Source organism: Arvicola amphibius, chromosome 7 (genome assembly GCF_903992535.2).
Source record: "Arvicola amphibius chromosome 7, mArvAmp1.2, whole genome shotgun sequence".
Classification (NCBI taxonomy): domain Eukaryota; kingdom Metazoa; phylum Chordata; class Mammalia; order Rodentia; family Cricetidae; genus Arvicola; species Arvicola amphibius.
The window spans coordinates 70,258,181-70,278,900 of NC_052053.1; the positions used below are offsets into that span (position 1 = coordinate 70,258,181).

Below are 20,720 nucleotides of genomic sequence, written 5' to 3' on the forward strand. Positions count from 1 at the left end.
CTTTATAACCACAGGGTTTTGGTGATTTGACTACACCCTTACTTACAGAAAGGAGAAGACTATTAAAGAGTGAGAACACACACAAGCAGACAAGCTGGGGACATCTAAACCATCTAGGGACCATGTAGGGAGAAGATTCTTCACAGAAGAGCCTTTGCAGGCTAGGATGGCTGACATATATGACATATAAAACCAATTCAAGAAGATAAAGCAAGCAAATGCCTTGACAAGAAAGGAGACAGAAGCAGAAATCGCCCCTCAAACAGAAAAGCCCAGAGTAGACAGCTTCGTGGTTTCCTTCTAAGAGACCTCTACAGAGAGCAAACAGCAAGCTCTTGAAAGCACCCCACAAGACAGAGAGGATCAGAATATACCAAATACATTCTGTGGAGCTAGCCGGTCTACTCCTACCAAAACCAGATAAGGACAAAATAAAATGAGAAACTACACCAACTTCCCTGATGAACACAGATGTAAAAGTTCTCAATAAAATGCTTACAAAGTGAATTCAACAACACATAAAAACACTATATATCACCATCAAGTGGGTTTCAATCCAAGGATGCAGGAGTGGTTCATCATATGCAAGCCAATAAATTATAGTATAGAGATAAGTCAGAAATCACATCTCTGAAGATGTAGATAAATTAAATATCACTTCATAATAAAAGCTCCAAAGAAAGAAGGAACAGAAGGAACATACCTAAATATAATAAAAGCTCTGTCTAACAAATCTATTGCCAACATTATATAAACGGATAAAAACTGAGAGCATTTCTTCTAAAATTATAGACAAGACAAGGATGTGGACTCTTCACTCTTGCTTAATATAGTGCTTGAATTTCAGTCAGACTGAAAGCAAGATAAATAAATAAAATGGATATGTATAGAAAATGAAGAAGCTGAATTATCCTCAATTTTCAAGTGGTATGATTCTATATTAAATGATCCTGAAAGCTACACACACACAAAAGAGAGAGAGCCAATAAACACTTTCGGCAAAGTGGTAGGATACAAAATCAACACAAAAATAAGGAAGGAATTTAGCCAAGCGGTGGCGGTGCACGCCTTTAATCCCCGCACTTGGGAGGCAGAGGCAGACAAATCTCTGTGAGTTTGAGGTCAGCCTGGTCTACAGAGAGAGTTCCAGGACAGCCAGGGCTACACAGAGAAACCCTGTCTCGAAAAGCCAAAAAAAAAAAAAAAAAAAAAAAAAAAAGGAACCTGTTTTATGGAACTGGAGAAATGGCTCAGGCAGTAAGAGCACTGAAAGCTAGAAGACCTCAGCTCAGTTCCCAGTGTCCCAGCACCCACACGGGAGCTCATACAGCTGTAACTCCAGGTCCAGAGGACCTGGTGCTTTCTGGCCTCTGCAGGCACTTGAACACGCGTGGAGAATATAAATTCATGGTGTGCATACACATAAAAAAACTCTTAAAAACTTACACGCTTTTCTATAAACTAATAACAAATTTGCTGAGAAAGAAATCATAGAAGCCGGGCATGGATTACACCTGTAATTCATGCTTTTGAGAGGTGGAGGTTAAGAGGATCAGTACTTCTAGGTCACCAGGACCTACATTTGAGACCAGCCTGGGTACATGAAACTTTGTCTCCAAATTCTATAAAAGGAGCTAGAGAGACGATTTGGCAGTTAAGAGCTCTTTCTACTCGTCCTGTTTCCTCCCCACCCCCCAGACAGGGTTTCTCTGTGTGGCTTTGGAACCTGTCCTGGAACTCACTTGGTAGACCAGGCTGGCATCGAACTCATGGAACTCCACCTGCCTCTCTCCTGAATGATGGGATTAAAGGTGTGAGCCACCACCACCTGTCTGCTTTACTTTTACACTGGACCTGGGTTCAGTTCCCAGTACCCATATGGTGGCTCAAACCAGCTATGACTTCAGTTCCAAGGAGCCCAGTGTTCTCTTCTGGATTCCACTGGCACTGCATGAATGTAATGCACATATACACATGCAGGCAAACTTTCATGCCGAGAGAGAGAGAGAGAGAGAGAGAGAGAGAGAGAGAGAGAGAGAGAGAGAGAGAGAGAGAGAGAGAGAGAGAGAGAGAGAGAAAACCTTAAAAAATCAGGTGGAACAGGTCGCTGGCTCAGTGAGGCACTTTCCACAAGCATAAAGATGTGAGCTCAGATCTCCAGCAGCAGGGGAAAGCTGGGCATGGCAGCAGGCATCTCTAACCCAGTGCTAGGGTACAGCAGAGAAGCAGATTGACCCTGAGGGCTCACTGGTTAGTCAGTCTAGCTTATGTGTTGGCTCCTGTGAGAGATACTGCCTCAAACAAACAAAATAACAACAAAAAAGCAGAGGGCTATGGAGGGGCACAAGATGCCGAGCTCTGGTTTCCACGTGTGCATGCATGTACACACAAATGCATATACCACATACACAAAGTGTATGTAAAGTATAAAAGACCTATTCACAATAGCTTTAAAAAAATAAGCAAAAAGTGACAATAGAGGATATAAAAACTGAAATGAACTAAACTACCCAAGGAGGTAAGAGACCTCTGCAAGGAAAGAATTGGAAGATGGGAAGACCTCCCATGTTCACAGACCAGCACAGCACAATGAAACTTCAGAGAACCACAACATAGTAACAGCAGTGAAATTTAAGTAACATTTACATGTTAGTCTGGCTACTTGCCAGCTCTATGGCAGTTGTGTTATACAGTTCACTCTGCCAGGCAAAGTCTCCACAGTCTAGGCAGAGTAAGTAACACTGGATGTCCAGTAACGACGCTGTAGCGGAGACGACTCAGGGCATATGGCTTAGCCGCTGAGCAATGGAGATGAATCAGGAAGAAGCAGCACCTGCTCAGAGTGACCCAACGAATGCTAAGGAGGGTTCTCCTGGAAGAAGACGCAGCCTCAAGTGGGGTGTAAGAACCTGAGGACATCTATCTATCTATCTATCTATCTATCTATCTATCTATCTATCTATCTATCTATCTATCTATCTGTCATCTATCTATCTGTCATCTATCTATCTATCTATCATCTATCTATCTATCTGATGTATATAAGTGCTCTATCTGCATGTACGGCTTTATGTCAGAAGAGGATTGTGGGTCACCATGTGGTTGCTAGGAATTGAATTCAGGATCTCCGGAAGAGAAGCCAGTGCTCTTAACCACTGAGCCATGTCTCCAGCACTGAGGACTCCTCTTTTATCCAGCCCACAGAGCCCGTAGTGCTATGAAGAACACACCATCACTTGTGCTGGCCTTAGAGGCACCCTGAATATGGACAGAAAACCCTGCAAACTCTACTTCTGAAAGCTGCTAAATACAACTAAAAATATTTCCTCCAAGGCCTCCCAAACACTAGCAAGTCTGAAAACTGACTCATTTGTTTTGAATACTTTGTAGAAACTTCACCCCAAAACCATTACAAGAGGGAGGTTTTACCAAAGACCGGGAAACAAAAATAGAGGAGCTGCTGCTAACTGGAGAGGCTTCGTTGCTCACTTCATGTGCCCCAGGCACCCTCTGTGGCTCCACCTCTGCTCGGCTCTGAGGACGTCCTTCACCAGACACAAAGCCTGAGCAGAGGTGCAGAGCCACCACGGGCACACAGGTCATTTACAGTCTGGTATGGATCTTCTACATAATTCCTAAAATTTGGATTCAGAAAAATCTTCCTGACTATTGGATCTTTTTACTGAATCCTCACCATCCCTCTCACTGCTAACTGCTGGCTTCATCACAAACCTGTGAGTGATGTCAGTGAGCTCAAGGGGAGCATCATGGCCACCCTCACAGCACCTGGAGTCAGTGTCCCAGCATAGGTCTAGGATCCTAGAGCCATAGGAAGGAACCAAATCTGGTGGCAGACACCCAAGACTGCACTCTAGCTCTGCCACTTGCATGGCTTAGAGAGAACCAGAACTCACTGAAGCTTTACTCAGGGTATGAACTGCTGGGGGGGGGGGGGAGAGAAAGGGACAGAAGTAACTGCTTTTTTGGGTTGCCATGAAGGAGGACACACGTGCTTAAAGCATTTAGGCTGGTACAAGGAGACCATCTGTAATAGCTCATAGTTGCCTCTAACCTTAGAAATGGCATAGTCCTAGGGTGTAAGAGTCCACCAGAAGCTTTGCAGGGGCAGTTAGGGGGGGCAGGACCGAGTCCCACTATAGTCTGCCTCATATAACAGGGTTGTGATGCTGGGCATGCAGCTAAACTGCTCTAAGCAAAACCATTTCCTTATAAAGATGGAACCCCTCTGGCTTCTGCTTCTTGGGGCAAAACAGGATTAAGGATAGGGCACTTCCTGGAAAGGTGCAATGTAACACACAAAGCTTCCCCTAGGAACAAATGACAAAGCATTTGTAGTTCCAAATTCCCGGGCATAGTGAATTCCTTCTACAACACAGTAGAGTGTACAAAATGAGAAAACGCAGCTCAGCAGAGCTACTGAAAGGGTGCGTGTTTAACAGTCACTAACAGTTTGCTTTACTCAGAGCAGTTTTAAAGTTCTTTTTTTTTTAATTTTTTTTAATATTTATTTATTATGTATACAACATTCTTTCCATGTATGCCTGCAGACCAGAAGAGCGTACCAGATCTCATTATAGATGGCTGTGAGCCACCATGTGGTTGCTGGGAATTGAACTCAGGACCTCTGGAAGAGCAGTCAGTGCTTTTAACCTCTGAGCCATCTCTCCAGCCCCCTTAAAGTTCTTTCAGGTGACTTTATTCTATTTTGGTGTTTTCCTGGGTCAAGCTGTCCATCACTACAGTGAAGACCTCATATTACAGTCACTTATATTAAAGCTCTCGTCTCCATTTTAGTTTTGCTTTCTTGAGGTTACTGTGGAGTCTAGATGGAGACAGAAGCAGAAGTCTGTGACTTGACACCGTCCTTACTGCAACACTATTGCTCATGCTGTCCAGCAAGCAGAGAGGTTCCTGTGGCAGAGGCTGAGGACGGGGTCTTCGCCACCATAATTTGTAGTCTACTCTTTACTTATTATGACACTGCTAAGTGCCAAAGCCTGCATACAGCCCATTGTGATCATGGGGCTTCAAAAATGCATAACGGTAATAAATATAGATCAGAGCTATCAGTGGGACATCAATAGGAAGCAAAGCACCATACACAGAATGAGAGGAAGAAATGAGAAAAGTTAGAATAGCAATACATAAAGCACAGGAAAACAATATAGAATAGCAATAAAACCAAAGAGGGTATTTTGAAAAAATGATGAAGTTGACTAACTTTTTGGACCTCAGAGCCCACACAGTCAGAGGTGGTTATACGCATCCCTAATCCTAGTTCTCCATGGAGAGATGAGAGGCAGAGACAGGAAAAGTCCCTGTAAACTCACAGAAGTCTGAGAAAATAACTCTGGAGATGTTATGGCCCCTCACATAAAGGCCTTTTTCTGTTTGTTTGTTTTGTTTTGTTTTTCTCTGTGTAGCCCTGGCTGTCCTGGAACTTACTCTGTAGACCAGGCTGGCCTCATGATATCCACCTGCATCTGCCTCCTGACTGCTGGGATTAAAGGTGTGGGATACCACCGCCTGGCTTATGTTTGTTTGTGTTTTTATGTGTATAAAGTGTTTTGTCTGCATGTATGTCTATACACGTGTGCCTGACGCCCACCAAGGCCAGAAGAGGATGTTGGATCACCTTAAACTGGAGTCGGGGTGGTTAGTGGGTCACCATGTGGATGTTGGATGTTGAGGCCCTGTCCTCTAGCAGAACAGTCAGTGCTCTTAACCGTTGAGCTATCTCTCCTTACATAGTTTAAGAGAAACATATCTAGTACACAAACCAAGCCTATTTAGGTCTTTGGGAGCAACTAACAAACAACCACGTGAGAACACACTATAAGCTAACAAACAACCACGTGAGAACACACTATAACCTGACAAACAACCACGTGAGAACACACTATAACCTGACAAACAACCACGTGAGAACACACTATAACCTGACAAACAACCACGTGAGAACACACTATAACCTGAAATCCACAGGAGCTGGGCAGTAGGTTTGGGAAAGGCAGTACTGGAACTAAATCCCCACACATGAGAGGCAAACGCTCCACTAACCTGGGAAACAAAACTTCTAAAGGCCAGGGAAGGCACTCATTGAACACTGATAACAGGACCATGGCTGCAGCTCAGGGTAGAGTGCTTGGCCCTAGGTTCAGTCTCCAGTGTTGCTAGGGAAAACAACAAAACCCACTGAGAACAGATATCTCCATGGCAACACTTTATATAAATTTTACTTTCTTCTTTGTATTCTGAATAGTGTTTCATTTTTTTAAAAGGGTAATTTTTATTTGGTGAGAAGTCAAATATATTTATTTTAAAAGGGGGAAAAAAACTTGTGCTGGTTCAGATAATCTTGAACAACCTGTTTAGCTATAAACTTAACAAATACCAAATTCCAGGTGACCGGAGTACTGAGAGGGCACACCTCTCCATGTGCCCTGGGAGGCATCCTAACAGCTTCCCTCTTAATAAAAACGAGTTCTGTCCAGCTGGCTTTGCTTACCTGGACAGGTGGCTCAATCATGATCCAGGCCGGAAGCATCAGACTGGGATTCAGAGGCTGGGTTCCAACACGGAAGTAAACTCCACCCTTGGAGTCACAGGCCCAGATGTGCTGATTTCCACATGCCAAACTGGTCAGTCTTACAGTTCCTGCAGAGAAACAATACACACTGTAATTATTTTGTCAAATGACTAATCTTTCACCTGGTATATAAACTACTTCAGAGGAAGACAGGAGGCTACCTCTGTAGCTGAATGCTGGTGTATGTCACCTGGCTGTCCTTCCAAATGGGGTACGGAGCCTTGGCTAACTGCCAGGTGACTCAGAGTATCATGTGTAAGTTGCTGGCTAGGTAGCCACAATGCCATCAAGCACAGTACCCTGAGATATCAAGCCTGGGGATACACATCTCCATGTGAGTTCTCCCATTAGCTCCATCCAACATGGGACCATCGTAGTAAATTCTAGATGTGTGGAACGGGGACGCATATTTACCAGAATTAAGACTAAATCTCCTGGGGGCTGGAGAGATGGCTCAGAGATTAAGAGAACTGTCTGTTCTTCCAGAGTTCCTGAGTTCAATTCCCAGCAACCACATGGTGGCTCACAACCAGCTGTAATGAGATCTGGTGCCCTCTTCTGGCCTGCAGGCATGCTTGCAGGCATAACACTGTATACACATATATACAGAATAACACTGTATATATAATAAATAAAAAAATCTTTTAAAAAGCCTGATAAAACCTTGTGTGAAACAGAATCTTCCAAATTTGACTTTTCTCCTGTCCTTATGTTTCCAAATTTCAGTAAGAATGCAAGAGTGCCAGGTGGTGGTGGCGCACACCTTTAATCACAGCGCTTGGGAGGCAGAGGCAGGAGGATCTCTGTGAGTTTAAGGCCAACCTGGTCTACAAGAACTAGTTCCAGGACAGGCTCCAAAGCCACAGAGAAACCCTATCTCGAAAAACCACCCCTCCCCCACCAAACCAAAAAAAAAAAAAAAAAGAATGCAAGAGAAAGCAAAAAGGCCACCCCTCTAGGACGCCGACTAGCTCTCATATATTGAGCTTTGACCAAAACACTCGCTGTCATCATTTGCATGTTAGCAAATGAAGTAGAATGAAGAAACTGTGGGGGAAGGTGGAGGAGACTAAATCTCCTAAAGAATCTCACTGTATTTATTTGTTTGTTTGTTTGTTTATGGTGTTTTAAGACAGGGTTTCTCTGTGTGGCCTTGGGTCTCCTGGTACTTGAACTCATCCTGGTCTCCATTAACTCAGCCTTGAACTCCATCTGCCTCTACCTCCTGAGTGCTGGGATTACAGGCTTGTGCCACCAGGCCCGGCTCTTCTCTTTTATTTTTGCCTTTTCTCTTTGCTAATTAAACTAGCTGCTAGCCATAGGGAGAATGAAATGGAAGGAATTAGAAAGAAGCTGGGCTGGAAGGTGTGGCTTAGCAGCAGAGCATTTGATCCAGCACCTAAAGAAAAACAAATTATATTTGATAATAGTCTAGCAGTTAACAACTGCAGCTCTTAAGCCAGTATATGCTTTAATTCCAGCACTCGGGAGACAGAGGCAAGGGGATCTCTGTGAGTTTGAGGCCAGCCTGGTCTACAAGATAGTTCCAGGACAGACTCCAAAGTTACATAGAGAAACCCTGCCTTGAAAAACCAAACCAAAACAAAACAAAACCAAAAGGTGCAGCACGTTCCCTAACATCTACTGTAATAGGGCTCTCAGCCAGGTCTCCAACAACCTCACTTCAAACCTTACAGAAATAATAGATAGATGGTTTGCACTGGAGAAATTAGGAAATTTATCCTGGATCACAGGCAGGAGGTGGCCAACCCAGGAAGCAAAGAGGGACAGCAGATTTGAATCCAGGCCAGCTACCTCTGACCTCCAAGTCTATAAACAACAAATGTAAAGATTCAAGTTCAAGTTCAGGTTCAAGTCCAGATTTGACAAATTAATCTACCAGAACAACCCATACCTTATCAAGATACAGAACATTCTGTCTCCCTAAGAATTTTCTCAGGTCCCTCCCTGCCCATGGCCTCTGCTTCTTTTATTCTTCTTTTATTTCAAAGAAGATTTTTAAATTATTTTTTACATGTGTGTGTTTTGCCTGCATGTATGCGAGTGTGCCATGTGTGTACAATGCCTGAAGAGGCAGAGGGAGGTGGATCCCCTGTAAGTAGATGACAGATGGTTGTGAGTCACCATGTGGGTGTTGGGAGCTGAACCCAGGCTTTTAGCCATTAAGTCATCTTTCCAGCCCCTATTTTTTTCATATAGAACTGACTGTCAGAACATAGGTTAGATGTTTTACTTTAAGACATTTAAGAAAAATTTTAAAGTTTTTTTAATCAGATTTTTATTGTAGTTTAAACTGAGAGAGAGAGGGAGAGAGAGAGAGAGAGAGAGAGAGAGAGAGAGAGAGAGAGAGGGAGAGAGAGAATGAGAGAGAGAGGTTGTATGTGATTGTGTGAGTCCTGGCAGAAACCAGAGGCATTAGATCCCTCCCTGGGGCTGGAGCTACAGATGTTTGTGAGCCACCTGACATAAATTCTAGAAACTGAAGTTGGGTCTTCCACAAGAGCAGGAAGCTCTTAGACACTGAGCCATCTCTCCAGCCCCTACATTCCCATGTGCGTATGTGTGTAAGTCATAAGTCAGGGACAACTTGTAAGAGTTGGTTCTTTCCTTTTACCACATGGTTTAGGATTGGCAGCATCACTTTTAAAGAGAATGCCAGTTTCTCCAAGTTGCACCATTTTACATACTGACTAGCACTGTCCTGTGAAGTCCGGTTGCTTACATCCTATTTATCAAGGTTTCTGTTGGGATTAAGTCCCACTAAACCTCTCAGGATGCAGAAGGATTGCTATAACAGGCGAAAACCTGACTAATAAGGTCTGAGGGTAAATAAAATAAATTAGCTCACTAAGGATTTTTATCATGTCCCATTTATTCTTCCTATGCTCTCTCTAATGCTCTATTGATGTTCCTCGCTGTTCTACCCATCCTGCAAGGTTTCCAGTTTATATACCCATACAGACATAGTTAATAACAATGGTACCGAGCATGCATTTCTTAGGGCTCACAGGATGGATAAAAGACTGACAAGGTAGGCACCTTGTGTCTCAGGAGTGTGACTGTGAAGTTCCCCAGCAGATTCCGGGAGGATTAGGATGGAGCTTGGCCCCCAGGCTAAGTATCAGAGTGCTGTATCCACTGGCACCCAGATTAGAAGGAATTTCTTTCTCTGGGGCTGGTTTAGCAACCCAAGCTTTTTTCCTGTATATTTTAGAGGTAAAGGATCAGTTAATTTCCTAGACTAAGACTTTGTGTCAAGTGAAAGTGAAGGTAAGTGCAGAATATTAATAGCTGGCTAGGGAAGAGCAAAGGTCTTAGGGTTATACTCTCTTGAGTTGGCAGTTAGAGAATTCAGGGCCACCCAGACCTGTTTATGAGTAAGAGCAGACATACTGTCTCTTCTGCTCAGCGCCTCCTCCTCAGGGCTCCTTTCATGTCAGTAAGTCCTGTAGGTAAGCATAACTGGAGGGGACTAGCTTTATGTAGATTTGACTATAAGAACAAAGGTTTGGTTGAATGAATGCTTTCACACCAGAGCTCCACAATGAGGCTAGTACAGGAGGAAGTTATCTCAAGGGATGATCTATACGCCGCTGGGATATTTTGGACGGGAGAGGAGTCATGGCGTCACAAGATTTTTACAGGACTGACAGTGACTATCCAAAAAACAAGTGTTCCCGAAGCTCTGCCAGTGGGTTCTCCACCAGATCACACTCGAGGCTCTGTCTGTAGGTCTGTCAGCTGTACTTTACTGCACAATGCTTGTGGTTCACAGCACTTGTTAACATTTAGTTTTCTTCTTTGTTTGTTTTTTAAGATAGTGTCTCATGAAAAACTGGGCAGTGATGTCATGCTTTTAATCCCAGTACTTGGGGGGGGGGCAGAGGCAGACAGATCTCTATGAGCTCAAGGCCAGCCTTGTCTACAGAGTTCCAGGACAGCCAGGACTACACAGAGAAATCCTGTCTCCCTGTGTATCTCAGGCTGGTCTCAAATTGCCCAACTGCTAAAAATGACCTTGAATTTTTAAGGCTCCTGCCTCCACCTCCAGTGCTGGGATTACCAGCACTCACCAGCACACTCAGTTTATGTGGTGCTGGGAAGTGAATGTAGAACTCACTCTATTAGGGTTAGGGTTAGGGTTAGGGTTAGGGGTTAGGGGTTAGGGTTAGGGTTAGGGTTAGGGGTTAGGGGTTAGGGTTAGGGTTAGGGTTAGGGTTAGGAAAGAAAAAAAAATAAGAAAAAAAAAAAGAACTCACTCTAGGCAAGCACTTGACCAACTGAGCTAATCCTCAGCTTCCCCGCATGAGTTTTAAAATTAATAAAAGCTTGTTTTAGTCTACTGACTTATCCATATAACTATTATAGCCACATACAGAAAGGAGAAAGGCATCTTTTTTCTTCTCCTTTTCTTTCTTAGACAGAACCCTTTTTGTTTGTTTCGAGACAGGGTCTCACAGAACCTGAGCTGGTATCCAATTCACTGTGTAGCCAAGAGATGGCCTTGACTCCTAATTACAGGTGTGTACCTCCAATCTTGGATCTCCTTCCTGGCCTCAAGGTGCTCATCGTTCAGGCTGCATTGTGTGAGGATGGCCAAGAACTTCTGGCAGGCTGTCTAGCTTCAGCTTTTGGGTCTATCCTTGAAAATTTGTCTTGAGTATGTTATCCTTCCCCTGAAAGGATGGGCTGGGACACAGTTCTCAGTCAGCTCTCAGATTCACAGCAGTATCTCCTGAGTAGCCACTGCACACTCCACATCCTCTCCACCCAGCAGACAGTGGACATCAGAGCACTGACTGCACTCTCTACCTAACTATGCCTAGATGTTCACCTGACCAGCAAACCAAGGTGTTTTTGTAACACCAAGCCATGGAATGAAGTCACGGGGCTGTGGATGATCAGCCCATGTTTGATTAGCTTTTGGATCTCCTGATGGGAGCTGGCATTGACAATATCATTAGTCCTGTTGGGATCCTAGCAGGTCTTTTGCTACAATGGAGGATAATGGAGGACACCCTCTTTGGCCTATAGCAAGGCAGATTATAGCTAGGTTGGAAAGTCAAACTGAATACAGGGAGAAAGAAGGGCAGAGTCACGGGAGATGTGAGACAGCCACCCAAGAAACAAGATGCCAGCAGACTGGTAAAAGCCATGGCAACATGGCAATACGTAGATTAATAGAAGTGGGTTAATTTAAATGAAAGGGCTGGTTAGTAATAAGTCTGAACTATAGGTCAAACATTCAGTAATTAATAGCCTCTGAATGATTATTTAGAAGTGGTTGTGGGACAGGGCAGGACAGAGAAACCTGATTGCATGAACACATGCTTATCAGGTGTGGTGATGTAAACCTATAATCCCATCACTCTAGACCAGTGGTTCTCAACCTTCCTAATGGGGCAACCCTTTAAAACAGTTCCTCATATTGTGGTGACCCAATGATAAAAATTGTTTTTGTTGCTACTTCATAGCTGTAATTTTGCTACTGCTATGGATCATAATGTAAATCTCTGCTATGTGACCCCTGTGAAAGGGTCATATGACCCCCAAACCTATCGTGGCCCACAGGTTGAGAAGTGCTGCTCAAGAAGTAGTGACAGAAGGACTGCTACAAGTCTGAGGTTGGCTTTGTCTGAAAAGCAAATTTCAGGGCAGCTAGAGCTCCACAGCATAACGTGTTCACTTGTGAATGCTTGCTCAAGTCTTCGCTGCAGTTTAATAAAAGCAGTCCTGTGATCAGAAAAAAGCTAGAGGAGTTCTCCACATGGTCTTGACGCAAGTTTGCCAGGCATGTTTGCTATGAGTGGCTTACTCTGTCATTTTCTTAATTACTGTCTGATAAGTTTTTAATTTTGTTGAGTCATTCTGACCTGTATGCATGGCAAAAAGACGGTGCCATTAGCTCAACTAGCAATGCTGTGGATTGGGTGGATACAGTTGTCACTGGCATAAGGTGAGTGACAACCCTGTGACTGTATCAGAGCACAGCAGTTCTGCCATGTGGAAAGTTAGCTATCTTCATGACATAAGCTTAACCACTTCTTCCTTCCTACACAATCGTCAGAAATGTCCCTGTATCTTGGGTTCCCCATCTACAGTTTCAACTAACTATTGAAAACATTAAAGCAAAAAAGGGCTGAGAAGACGGCCCAGAGGGTAAAAAGCTTGCTGTACAGGTTGAGGCCTGGAGTGTGGATCCCCAGCACATAAATGCTAGACCAGTGTGGCGGCCCAGCACATTAGAAATGGAGTCAGCGGATCTCTGGAGCAAGCTGGCTAGTGCAATCAAACCGGTGTGCTCTGGGCTCCTATGAAAGAGCCTGCTTCTATATCTAAGGTGGAGAATAATCAAGGAAGATACCCAGTGTTAACCTTTGCTCCCCACATATTCATGAGCCCCTGCATATGTGTGCCCATTACACATGTCCACACATGCACACTATATATAAACATATACCTGAAAAAGCTGTACTGTACTGACCTGACCTGTATGCACAGATGTTTTCTTGTTGTTGTTCCTTAAACAAGGAAGGCAGTGTGAAAATTCTTCCCACAGCACTTGCACTACATTAGGTTTTGTGAGTAATCCAGAGGTGACTTTAAGGTGTGAAAGGCACACAGGTGATAGGAAATTCTGCAATATTTTATATAAGGGACTTGTGCATCCTTGCACTATAGTATCTAGACAGGACCAATTACCCCAGAATACCAAAGGATGATAGTACTCCTCTGCATACTTCTTAAACCTGATGATTTCTCTTATTCTAAGATAAACTGTATTTTTCTTTCCTTGATGTCTTACCAAGGAGTTAAGATGAACTTAGAGTTCTGACGTCAGATGTGGGAAGTCTATGATAAGGCACTTCCACAATAATATACAGTACAAAAGGCTGAGACTGATGAGCTACTGCAAGTCAATTTTATACTGAACCTATAATCTGCCAGTGCAGAACTTCAGGCAGTAGCGCTGACCAGCTACGGGGGACAAAAGCACACTGGGCTGGCCTCTCCGAGTTGATAACTACTGATAACACTACCCGCGGGACAGGAGTTCATATAAGGTGAATAGATATGCGTTTGGAGGAAATGAAGCCTATGGCACGCACCCTTCAGAGTACACTCAGAATCCAAGAACCAGGTTAAAGACAAACACGACTTAGTTGAGGGCTTATGTTTTTGAAAGAAGGTTTTACTTCAGATGTTGTTAAGTCTGTTCACAGGGTAGGGTGGCAGTGGCTCCTCCCTGCAAACCCTCTCTGGATTCCTCACATTCCTTCAGTTAACAGCTGTGACAGGTTCTGGTAAACAAAAATGATCTGCTACTTCTCAACTCCACTATCAAGTCAGTGTACTTCCTCCTTGGCTCTTTCCTCCTGAAGGGATAAGACGTGCAGCTGCAGAGCAAAGCACCCAGGGCAGTGCCACATCACCAGTGCGCTCCGTGGGAACAGGAAGCTGGTCGCTTCCAAAGTTGCTGATGCCTGGGGCTTGTGGCTGAGAGGGAGCCCACCCTGACAACCTCCATTTTATTTGCTTAATCAAGGAGAAAATGTTTTAGTTACTTTATTCACAAAAAGACACTTTTGCCCGGGCAGTAGTGGCACAAGCTTTTAATCCCAGCACTCAGGAGGCAGAGGCAAGAGAATCTCTGTGAGTCCAAAGTCAGCCTGGTCTACAGAATGAGTTCCAGGACAGGCTCCAAAGCTACACAAAGAAACCCCTTCTCAAAAACAAAACAAAACAAAACCCAAAAACAACACTTTCTTCTGAAAACTGCTTTTTAAAAAGTGTGTGTGTGTGTGTGTGTGTGCATGACTATACAGCACAGCCTATCCTCAAGCTTGCACATGCCCTGCCTCAGTAGGGATTGCATGAGTGCACACTGTCCCCTACTATAGAATCTTTTTAAGTACGTGCTATAGAATAATAGTAGCATTTGCTTGTTGTTTCCTAAATTATAAAACACTCTCCATATAAATTATTGCATGGCATAATCTTATTTGTGACCTAAAGGCACAAACTGACACTGAATATGTTTTCATTACATTGTGACCAAATGAATTAAACTACAAATTTTATTAGTTTGTTAAATGGTCTAGTATCTGACATGCATATTTATGAATGAGAACTGAAATGTTATAAGCATCTTAAATATTTGCTAAATGATGCACATTTTCTTCCAAAAACCAGGATTGTAATAAATCACTGTAAAATTTTATATTCCACCTTTTTTAACTGGGTTCAATTGATAGCCATTTAATAAGTCTCTTCACACACACACACACACACACACACACACACACACACACACACACACACACACACACCGCTGTTGTGGCTCTGTTTTGTTAGTCTAGCTGGCCTTGAACTGGTGATGCTAGAGCCTCAGCTTTCTCAACTCCAGGCACAGCCACTGTTTTGGCAATCACAGTCTGGAAGGGTGAAATGGAGACGATGCGATGGTGAGGCTGACAGCACTCATCACTTTTGTGTGGGGTGCACATGTGCCGTGGATCGTGTGCACAAGTCAAAGGACAACCAGTAGGAGTGATTCCAGGGATCAAACGCAGGTGTGCTGTCAAGAACCTTCACCTTCAGAGCCATTTTGCTGGTCTTAATTAACTATTTAAAAATATTTCTTGGGGCTGGAGAGATGACTCAGTGATTAAAAGCACTGGCTGCTCTTCCAGAGGCTTAATTCCCAGTACCCATAATCATCTGTAACTCTGGTTCTAGGGGATCCAAAGCCCTCTTCTGGCCTCCGTGGGCACCAGGTATGAATGTGGTATACAATACACAGGCAATACATCCGTAAAATAAAATAAAATAAAAAATAAATAAAAATAAAAATAAAATAAAAATAATAAACTGTTTCTGTTTGGAGACATGGTCTCGTTGTGTACAGCCTTGGCTTGCCTAGAATTCTCTATGTGTTCTGGGATTAATAGTATGGGCCACTATGCCCGGCTAAAATTATCTCTTGAGATACCTGCTTTTCCTACTGGATACACAAGCCATACCTTGAGAGAATGCAGTACAGGACAGCCTAGTGCCCTTAGGTACAGTTCAGTGCCCTAAATGGCACAAGGGAAGGCTTCTAGCATAAGGGCCAACCCCTTTCCTATTAAGTTCTGTCTGACCCCCTGGCCAACACCAATCCTACCAGCTATACTTAAGCCATCGTTTCAGGATGCTGAGAAAATAGTGCCAAGAGTCTATTTCTTTTATATACTGATATATATATATATATATATCAGTATATAACACAACAAATGAGACCACAGAGCAAGATAGAGACTTAAGAGAGGCAGGGCTTCAGTATACAATATGGTGGTGCAAATCAAGGGGTTCAAGTGCATACTCCACTAGCCTGTAGGCCAGTGCTATAACCGAAGGCCCAGGAGTCTTCCACAATAAGATGAGACATCTCACACTTAGGAGATTCGCTGGGGTCCTTTGGGATGGGGTGACAACTGGTGGGGTGACCGTATGGAGGGACTGATTTGGGGAAAACGGCTCCATTTCCAGCTGAATGAGCATAGACTTCCCTACACCTCAAGGTTTGGTAGTGAGAATATACACTAAACCCTGGTTTTTCTCAGAAATACTAAGCCTCTCTCCACGGTCTGGCAGAGACTACCGGAAAAAGGCTCAGAGCCAGTGAGTCTCTGGGCGGATGAAAGAACTCCCAGGCCGAGCAACAGGCTCAACTGGCACCCATATCCGGGTCATAACTAGCTGCAGTCTTGTCAGACTGACAAATGCCCTTGGAAAGCTAGATGACCTGGAACACAGGGTATGAAGCCCAAGGAACAAATGATCTCAATTCCTGTGAAGTTCCTAGTGGTGCCATGCAGTTTTCACAGCAGACTGGGTTATGTTCAGGGCCTTATCTCCTCTAACAGTTTGCAGAAACCCCATTGCTAAGAGTCACTGGCCCGGCCCAGGCCCACTAGAAGGGTGGTGATATGTATAGGTTAATGTAGGAAGCAGCCCTTCCTACTCTTCCCCCACCCTCTCTCATATAGCTGAGTTATTTTACATTAAACACTTATTCAAGTCCACAAAATACTGGTTGCCAGTTCCTAGACAGTACTACTGAAGTTCCAGCTCACTCTGACCTTGAGAGCTGCCTGGTATAGTCTCTACCTCCACATCAGACAAACCACACTTGAGTTGCTGAGTCATAATATTGTATGCTCGTTTTATCATCTCTTAGACTGGAGTGTCTCCACATGTCACCATAGCTATGCTTACTGTAACTCTTGGGACAGGTCACAGAAAAGTGACTACTGACAGCACAGTACCTCCTTAACCAGCTGAAAGAGAAGCCGCACCACGCACCTATGTGTACAGTAGCTCACAGTGGGCTCTTCCAATCACAGGTCACAGACACCATTTCAAACTTAAAGATCAGAAAGAAAAGAATGTCATAATTTTAAGTAGATCTTAGTGGCACCTTCTGGATACCTTACAACTATTGTGGTTCTGAGCAGTACAAACCACAAGGAGTAAGAGAGGTAAAGTCCCTCCCCACCAAATTTAAGAAGCTCATTTAACCTGGCAAGTGACCAGTTGAGCTATAAACCCAGCAACTGACGTACATCACATGAACCCACTTTCCACCTGAGGGAAGCACTCACACATTAGCCGTACCTAGCTGGGTAAGGTCCAGTTTCGTCCAGTGCATGCCTGTGGGGCAGCTCTTAGAAAGCGTCCTGATGAACACCTGCCCAAGGTTGTCCAAGGCCCACAGAGCATCCTGGCATGCAGCATAGGTCCTCATCTCGGCGTCGGGAGGCAACTGCACTGTGGAGGGGCGGCACTGCACACTCTGGGCACTGATGCTACACAGGTCCTTGCTGCTCTGGCACAGCCACAAGGAGCTTCCTACAGAAAAGGGTCACACTTGTCATCAAACGCTGCTTCACTGAGCCACCCACCCACAGTGCACTGCATAGCCCTTCTCTTCAGGCAGAGCCCTGAAAATTGGCCATAGCCTCTGCCTGAACACTCACCATTACCTTACAGGCTACAGTAGGTGTGCCACATCTCTGCAGTAGAAGGAACACCACTGTCAGGCATTTCAAAGATCAAGCCTGAGACATTTTAAAGAACTGGGAAGAAAGCAGGGCCTATGGAACATTGTAAGGGATAGCTGGCTGGGGTAATGGCTCTGACCTCCTCCATTTCTTTTTTTTTTTGTTTTGTTTTGTTTTGTTTTGTTTTTTGAGACAGGGTTTCTCTGCAGCTTTTTTTAGAGCCTGTCCTGGAACTAGCTCTTGTAGACCAGGCTGGCCTCGAACTCACAGAGATCTGCCTGCCTCTGCCTCCCGAGTGCTGGGATTAAAGGCGTGCGCCACCACCGCCCGGCGTGACCTCCATTTCTTATGGCCCAGGAATATGAATCAAGGCCTCAGAGTGTATTTTTAATACAGAATATTAGGATTGTCAACTTTGCCAGAACCCAGGAAGGAGAGGGGCCAGCAGTCCCTGGGAAGGTGCTTCCCTAGTTCCTCTGCTAATGGGGTTGGCAGTGGGCTGCTGAAGGCAGAAATCCTTCTCCTCCTGCCCTGGCCTCAAGAGTTATACGTGTAGTCCTCTGTTGTTCTAGAACTTGCAGGTTTAGTAGTGTCTTCTTGAAATGCCCAGCATCCTTAGGGACTCAAATCCTGGCTACACTGTGTAATGTTAAATATTTTTTTTTCTTTTCTTTTTTTTTTTTTTTTTGGTTTTTTGAGACAGGGTTTCTCTGCAGCTTTTTTAGAGCCTGTCCTGGAACTAGCTCTTGTAGACCAGGCTGGCCTCGAACTCACAGAGATTCGCCTGCCTCTGCCTCCCAAGTGCTGGGATTAAAGGCGTGCGCCACCACCGCCCGGCATTAAATATTATCTATAACTTGTGACCAGATGTTATGAAATTCTTATTTATTTATTTATTTATTTTTAAGATATATTTCTTTTTATTTTATGTGCATGAACGTTTTCTCTGCATGTATATCTGCATCATGTGCTTTCCCAGGACCCATGCCATGGAAGACAGAAGGTATCATATGTATGTCTTAGAACTTGAATTTGAGACATGGTGAGCTGCCATGGGGGCACTGGGAATCAAACCTAGGACCTCTGAAAAAGTATACAGTGCTCTTAACCGTGGAGTCATCTCTCCAACCCTCTTTTTTTTTTTTAATTTAAAAACTTTGGCTGGTTGGTGGCATACACCTTTAGCCCCAGCACTGAGGCAGAGGCAGGTGGATCTCTGAGTTCTGAGTTTGAGGTCAGCCTGGTTTACAAAACAAGTTCCAGGACAGCCAAGGTTACAGAGAGAGACCCTGTCTTAAAAAACAACAAACAGGGGCTGGAGAGATGACTCAGTGGTTAAGAGCACTGCCTGCTCTTCCTAAAGGTCCTGAGTTCAATTCCCAGCAACCACATGGTGGCTCACAACCATCTGTAATGAGATCTGGTGCCCTCTTCTGGCCTGCAGACATACACACAGACAGAATATTGTATATATAATAAATAAATATTTTTAAAAAACAACAAACAAAGATCATGATACACTTGTGAAAGAGTCAGCCAGCAGTGTCAAGAGTCCCCAGGGAAGTAGTAGTTGCACATGCAGACCCAGTGAAGGCTGCAGGCCACCTCCCTCAGCTAGGGTCGAAGCAGCTGTGTCAGACTCAGAAAACAATTTACCATCTTATGAGACTCCAGGTAGGACTGTGATCAGTATAGTCCAGTGGGAAGATGTTTACCATACTGAATCAAGTTATTCAGGGCTGGGGCAACTGATGGCTTCAATGACCAAACTGTTTGCTCTTCATCGTAGGCATCACTGAACTTTCTCATTTAGCCCTCCATATAAGCCTTCTCAGACAGGCCACCTGGCTGCATAGGGCCTCTAGCTGATTGGGTGGCTCTGCAGCAGGAGCCCCAACTCTGCAGGGATAAGATAAGCCTGAGGCATGAGACCTTCGCAGGGCAAAGAGGAGCCAGCAGCAAGAAGCACTAGAGAATGAAGCTACTTGGAAGTGACAGAATTCTCCAGAAGAATTGGGAAAGAACTTCAGGAATTTATGGCCATGCAAACTGACACTGAGAATCATCTGCTGCTAGCTCCTAGGACCACACTGCATGGTGACCTCCTTCCAAAGGATACCATCTCAGATTCAGTTTTGCCACTCTTGCTCCCCCTCAGTGGCTTTCCTGAACACACCTACCCAGCTAAAAGCCTTCAGCTTAGCTCACAGGACTGCTAGCTCAGAACACAGCCATATCCCCTGTCTCAAGGTCTGAGGCCACATCTCCACAACCACAGGGTCACAGTCAGATGCTGGTCTAAAGTTCTCAGCTGCTGACTAACTTGTGGACCAGGTTTCTCAGCCAGGCTAAGACTGACTCACCATCCTGGGTAGGAGCAGGAGAAGCCAACACAAAGGCCCATTTTGTGGCCGAAGCTGTTCCCCGGGGAACAACGTTATTCCAGTAAGTTCCTAGAGAGAATAAATATAAAAGTGGGTTAAGGTAAGGAAAAAACTATAACACTTCAGTTTTGGTTCTACACTCCAGCTGGCCTTCAGAGCTCTCACAATGATTTCTAGTGTCCTTAAACAAAGCGGCAGGAGCTGCTCATTCCCCTAAGCATCATCAAGACAAAGCCCGAGGGGGCTACACAGCGGACAGAGCAGGAGGAAATCCATCAAGGGGGAATCATTCAGAAATGAACACCCAGCTCATCCACAGACATGGCTAGCATCTTGTGTGTTCAACAGTGGCCATAATTTCCTCACTGCAAATGGACTATTCTCTCTCAGTAGGTTTGGTGGGCTTTTAAAAAATAGTTATTTATTATATATGTGTCTCTGTAAGTATACACACATGTGTTATCGTGGAGGTATTGCCTAAGCTGTTCATGAAGTCCCGAAGAGGGCACTGAGTGTTCTCATCTATCATCCTCATATTTGAAACAGGGTCTCTCCCTGATCCTAGGGATCAAGTTCTCTCTGTCAGCTTAGAAGTCAGCAAGTCCCAAAGATTCTCCTGCCTCTGTGCACCTTGCTGCTGGGCTACAGGCATGTGTGGGA

General features: G+C 44.4%; 1 protein-coding gene across 2 annotated transcripts in view; it reads right to left on the minus strand.

Annotated features, from left to right (window-relative positions):
- Positions 1–20,720, minus strand: part of Tecpr2 (tectonin beta-propeller repeat containing 2) — a 112,120-nt gene that overhangs the window by 10,594 nt on the left and 80,806 nt on the right. For both annotated transcript variants that reach the window (XM_038335970.1, XM_038335972.1), the window contains exons 15-17: positions 20,040–20,129; positions 17,291–17,524; positions 6,530–6,678 (exon numbers count right to left, since the gene is read on the minus strand). In XM_038335970.1, coding sequence (XP_038191898.1) covers positions 6,530–6,678; positions 17,291–17,524; positions 20,040–20,129 — 473 coding nt within the window. The remainder of the gene's footprint in view (positions 1–6,529; positions 6,679–17,290; positions 17,525–20,039; positions 20,130–20,720) is intronic.